Genomic DNA, 6,215 nt, shown 5'->3' on the forward strand with positions numbered 1-6,215 from the left:
TATTGTACTCTATGCTACTTTCTCCCCACCCCCACCCCCCTCTAGCTTATCTCTCCACGCTTCAGGCTCTCTGCCTTTATTCCTGATGAAGGGCTTTTGCCCGAAATGTTGATTTCGCTGCTCCTTGGATGCTGCCTGAACTGCTGTGCTCTTCCAGCACCACTAATCCAGAATCTGGTTTCCAGCATCTGCAGTCATTGTTTTTAACTTAGAATAAAGAGGTGACAACTTAAGACTGAGATGAGCAGAAATTTCTTTTGTGGGTTAAGAATCTTTAGAACACCTTGCCACAGAGTTATTGGGCCAGAGACCTTGCATATCTTTAAGGCTGAGATAGCTAGATTTTTGATCAGTAAGGGAATTAAGGGCTACTAGGAAAGTGGGCATGTGGAATGTCGGATAAGCCATGATCTGATTGAATTGTCAAGCAGGCTCAAATGGTCAAATGGGCGGAGGTGGGTACTGCAGATGCTGGAGATTAGAGTCAAGATTAGAGTGGTGCTGGACACAGCAGGTCAGGCAGCATCCGAGGAGCAGGAAAATCGACATTTCGGGCAAAAGCCCATCATCAGGAATGAGGCCTCATTCCCGATGATGGGCTTTTGCCCAATACATCGATTTTCCTGCTCCTCGGATGCTGCCTGACCTGCTGTGCTTTTCCAGCACCACTCTAATCTTGACTCGAATGGTCAAATGGCCTATTCCTGTTCCTATTTCTTATGGAAAATTTGGAGAGCTATATGGGAAGAGTTTACAGGGTGTAGTCAATTGGATAACTTTTTCAAAGAGTCATGTGTAATAGTTGAATGGCCCTCATGTGCGCATAATAGTCTGTGGATGAATGACCACAGCATCTCAGCAAGTGCAATTACTTTTTTTCCTTCCTCTGTTGCAGGACAAAATGAAGGGACATTAGCAATGCGAGAAGGAGAGGTTTTGTATGTTATTGAAGAAGATAAAGGAGATGGCTGGACAAGAACACGCAAACAGAATGGACAAGAAGGCTATGTGCCAACATCATATGTAGATATTACTCTAGAGAAAAACAGTAAAGGTGCAGTGACCTATATATAAATATAAGATGCTGAAATCCAGTTATGCAGATGTGGGAAATGTATTAATTTAAATGGCTAAAGGAATAATAGAAGAACATTGAGTCGAATTCTTAAAATATGTTCCTATGCATAATTCTTTGTTCACTATGTGAGCTGAACTTTTAAATTGTGATTTTATTCTTAAAGTTATCCTTAGTGCAGAAATGCAAACCCTGAATTATTCCACGTCATAGTATTTGGAAACTCTCTAGTATTATATAAAAAAAAGCATTAATCCTTCCCAATATTCCTGATGCCTTAACTTTTGTGTATGTGTAAATATTATAAATATATAGGTGAGGGTTCTTGGTGTTTTATATTTTTTAATCCATCATTGAAACAATGGTTTTCAGACTTTTTATTGGAACATAATTTTTTTAGCTCTCAAAATAGTAATCTAGATAAAAACCAATAGTCCATTTCTTTAGTTATAACCATTTAAACCAAAAAAATTGTGATTCATAATAAATAACTTTGAATACTGGTGGTGGGAGTGCACATGAAAGTGTTTCTTACATTCATGTTTCATTTTCAAAACTGAAAAGCTGCATTTTGCCTAATAAATGCTTTGTTATTAATTGAGTATTTTGCCAATTATCAAGATGAAAATCTGACTTTAACTAATTTAGCTAAACATCATTCAAAACCTGTGTGCAAGTGTGATAATTTTGATGTTGCATAGTTAATGAGTTCTAACTTGTAAAGTTTCTCCTTGTACCTTTATTTCTTTTGTTTGTTCCAGCTGAATTTAGTAATGGTGCTTTCTTTCTTTTCCCCTCTGGACTGCAGGTTCCTGAATTGGTGTGTGGGTTCTTGAAACATTGGGCGAGGCATTGAAGGAGGTTGCATGCAGCTTTTGTTGGGTGGGGAAAGGCACTGGTTGAAAGATTTGAGGCTGGTAGATGAGGAGGGAGGAGGAAACTGCATGTTTGATATTTATTTTGCTACTAACACAATTAACACAATTCTAACTATGATTCACATGGTACCTGGTGAATCAACAGTACAGTATTCTATAGGTCTTAATCAATGCCAAAGGTTTATCTGACCCAGGTGAAGTGCATTCAAGATGACTTTACCATCAGATAGGTTAATTAGAAATTATAGTGCTGTCTGCCTGTGCCATCCTACATGCTCGCCCTAACATGCTATTGCATGCTTTTGTAAATCATGCTAAATATTCACTTCAGAAATGTCTAGACTGTACTGTGGTTGGCCTGTTTTGTTGTTGTGCAATCCCCACGTTGTCAAGCTTAATTTCTTCTCCAGTGTTTCACATTTGTAGTTCCATTCCATTTTACATTTGTGCTGCTACCAGAACTGCATGGTGATAGTGTTGTGTTGACTACCAGTGTTGAGGAGGTCGGACAAACCTGTAGGTGCAACTTTTCATTGTCTGTGTATAGGTTATGAATTCTCCTCCCTCCTTGCTTTTGGCCCACATATTTTCTTGTGTATTGGATTGAATATTGAAGACTGAGTCAATGGAAACACACCTGAAAAACAGCATAGCTTCAGGAAAATAAGAATGACTCATTGTGAAGAGACTCAACTGGGCACAAACTTTGAGAGCTGTGTATCATGAACTCTGAGAAGACACACCAATCATTTATCACTATCTCACTGTATAGCTGCTGCCTTAAATCAACTGTTTTAACAAGAGTGCCTAAATCTGCTGACTGCCATTGTTTCCAGTAGTCTTCTTTGAAGCTTACATTTGTGCAGACTCATGGCAGCTCATCAATTTTGATTGACTTGTGTATTCTCTTGGTACTGCAGCTGCTGATGTAGTCATGTCTAGTATATAAAAAAGGTACCAGAGGAATTGTGCTACTAAAATTTTTGTCGATATTTATATTGTTTTTAATACTAAAGGTTTGTATTTGTTAACCAGATTTATTTGAAATGAATGTTTTTCAATTAGAATTTTGTAATTTTTTAAATTCTGGTTGAATCTTATGAATAACAAGTTCATAGCTGAATAGCTGTGCAGGTCCTCTAATTTGGTGTCGTAACCATCAAAATGTGTGAATATATTGACTCTTGTGGATATTGTATGTATGTAACCAAAACCATGTGCACTTTTATCCAGTTGAGCAGTAACGCAAGTGCAGATGTTCTTTTTTTTTCTCCTAGAATATGTAAAGCTGCATGCGATGCAAAGTTTGTTCTTGTGATGAAGTCCAAACTGTAGTTTTCTTTCAGTGCTGTAATAAATATATAATCTTTAATCAATTTCAAGGCCACTGACCTTAGAATCACCCATCAGAAATATTCTTTAAATTCAAAAATTTTTGATTGCTGGACCACTTGAAACTTTATAATTGGCAGAAGATGCATCTTCTCAGCAGTACCTTGAAATGATCTAAGATATTTTATGACTCCAAGTTGTATACTGCAGAGGGGACCATTAGTACTTATTTGAAAATTTGAAATTTTAAGTAAAACAGAGCAAAGGTGTGGTCGATTAGGTGAATAAGATTTGGTGCTTTGACTCAAATCTGTTTGCTACTATTATCAGGTTCAATTACCTGCTTAGAAATTACAAATGTGAAACTATCTTCTGTCTATATCCATTGTATTAATTACTGGAAACAATATATTTACATTTACTCCCTCGTATAACATTTTACAATGTTTCCAGACCAAATTGCACATGCCAACAACAATAAAACATTGCCTGACTATCTGCCATTTACAGTGATCAACGTGAGCCCCGCTGACACTGATAAATATGTGGAAGCCTTCAGTTGCAATAAAAGTAAGGCATTTTCTGTTAAACAATTCTTAATTCTGTTCCACTGTGAATTTCTGGTGAGTGAATATAATTTCTGGCAGGCTAATTGCAGAGTTAACAAACATACACTCATTATTTTTAAATGTTCAGAAGAACTTGGATTAAATGATTTTTCTAAAAACAACTTTTAAAAGGATTTTGAAGTTTCCCTGCTTCTTTGTATTCAAGTATGTGTATTTTTAAGTGTTAGTTCACTATAAATTTGCAACATGGTGGCACATAATCTTTTCATTGTGCATTTCTGAAGTAAACCACTATTAAAATATTGGCAATGGTATGTTGAGTACTCTTCCAAATAGACACTAAGTAGATTTGAGTTGTCTTAATTTTTACAGCAATTTAACTGTGAAAGTTGTAGAATGTAATAGAAAAGCTACTTTTTCCATAGCTGTATATCTGAAGTTAGGTAAGTGAAACAGACGGTTATCCAATTTGTAATGTTGTAACGCTTTTGCTTTGTATGTAATTTTAGGTATGCTACTTTTTGTGAGGAAATCAACAAATATAAATAAAGAGGCAACAGTTTGAAGAAGAGTTCTTCTCTTGCACATTACAAAATTTTTCATATGTATACAGTGTGAGGGGATCTGGTTAAAACTGTAACTGACAACGTGTCAGACAAAGTAGAATGTAGGGCGAAAAGCAGCCAAGGTTTTGAATTAATGATCTTTATGCACATGTTGATTTTAAAAACATTGTTGATATACTGTTTAAAATACTTTGTTGAGAACTGTTGAAATAAATTAATGTATTCCACACAGTTTTGTCATACTTAAGCATCTGTTATATCAACTAATGTCTTGTTTTTCTTTCTGTGACGAAACCAGTTTTGTAAATATTCTCAGAACCTGTTGACAGAAGTTGCAGTTTTTAAGTAAGAGACTTGTTTATGGAATTGCGTGTTCTTCATCTTTCGTGTAGACCCAGCCAAAATTCCACAGAAGGATATTTGATTTTCAAGTTGTAAACAAAATATAGAGGAAGGGAGCAAGGGATAAACCAGGTCCCTACAGGCCAGTCAGTTTACCTCAACTTTGGGGAAGTGATTGGAAGCAATTCTGAGGACAGATTTGATCTTTTCGAACACAGGGATTAATCAAGAACAGTCAGCATAATTTTGTTGAGGCGAGGTCATGTTTGACCAACTTGATTGAATTTTTTGAAGCAGTGACCAGATGCATAGATGAGGACAGTGCTTTTGAGGTAGTCTACTTGGACTTCAGGATAACTTACACAAAGGTCCCATTGGGAGACTGGTAGCAAAGGAAAGAGCCTTTGGGATCCAACGAAATTTGGCAAATTGAGTCCACATTTGGCTAAGTGTCAGGAAGCAGAGGGTGATATGAGGAGTGCTTTTCCAATTGAACTGTGACCAGTTGGCTCCCACAGGGGTCAGTGTTGGAACCCTTGCTGTTTGTGATTTACATAAATGATTTGAATGTGGGAGGGTTGATCAGTAAGTTTACGGAATATACAAGAATTGGTGGGGTGGTAAATAATGAGGAAGATAGCCGTAGATTACAGGAGAATATAGACAGGTTGGTTAGATGGGCTGATCAGTGACAAATGAAATTCTGTCCAGAGAAGTGCAAGGTGATACACTTGGGCAGGACAAACAAGGCAAGGGAATACATGATGAAGAGTAGGACCCTGGGAAGTACCAAGGATCAGAGGCATGTTATTGTGCACATGTACCCTTAATGGGACAGTTGCATAAAGCGGTTAAGAGGCTACATGGTATGCGTACCTTTTTCGGCCGAGGAATAGATTTTAAGAGCAAGGAGGCAATGCTGGAACTGTATAAACAGAACCTATTTGTTAGGCCACAGCTAGAGTACTTTGTGCAGTTCTGAAATCCATATTTTAGGAGGGATTGGATAGCACAGGAGAGGGTGCAGAGAGCACTTACCAAGATTCTGCCTGTGCTGGAGAATTTTAGTTGTACAGAGAGATTGGATAGACTGGGATTAATTCTGTGAATCTCTGACTCTGAGACTGATTTCCCTCTAGTTGCCTATCAAGAATGCTGTTTGTAGTTTGTTTTGCATAGCGAGCTTCCTGATATTACACGTCAGTAGATCTCTAGGCAGTCTGAATCAGTTTTCCCATTACCTCCTGCTGTAGTTTAACTTGAAATAGTGTTGCGTCCTTAAAAATTGGAAGAGGAATCTTTTATCAAATTTAATTCAACTTTCCACTAATGATAATGATCAAAGGCAACTTTGGATGTTTCATTTCTGTGTACCAAATTTAAGTAGCTAGAACCTCAGTTTCTTTTTGAAAGAAAAACTGAGCATTGAGTATGGGAGTTGGGAGGTCATGTT

General features: G+C 37.2%; 1 protein-coding gene across 4 annotated transcripts in view; it reads left to right on the forward strand.

Annotated features, from left to right (window-relative positions):
• Positions 1–4,647, forward strand: part of fnbp1l (formin binding protein 1-like) — a 201,806-nt gene extending 197,159 nt beyond the window's left edge. For 3 of the 4 annotated variants that reach the window (XM_043698825.1, XM_043698827.1, XM_043698828.1), the window contains one exon: positions 896–4,647. In XM_043698825.1, coding sequence (XP_043554760.1) covers positions 896–1,074 — 179 coding nt within the window. In that variant the 3' untranslated portion in view covers positions 1,075–4,647. The remainder of the gene's footprint in view (positions 1–895) is intronic. The other variant, XM_043698826.1, reaches the window with a different exon arrangement.
• The last annotated feature ends 1,568 nt before the right edge of the window (positions 4,648–6,215 follow it).

The sequence above is a fragment of the Chiloscyllium plagiosum genome, chromosome 11 (genome assembly GCF_004010195.1).
Source record: "Chiloscyllium plagiosum isolate BGI_BamShark_2017 chromosome 11, ASM401019v2, whole genome shotgun sequence".
Classification (NCBI taxonomy): Eukaryota; Metazoa; Chordata; class Chondrichthyes; order Orectolobiformes; family Hemiscylliidae; genus Chiloscyllium; species Chiloscyllium plagiosum.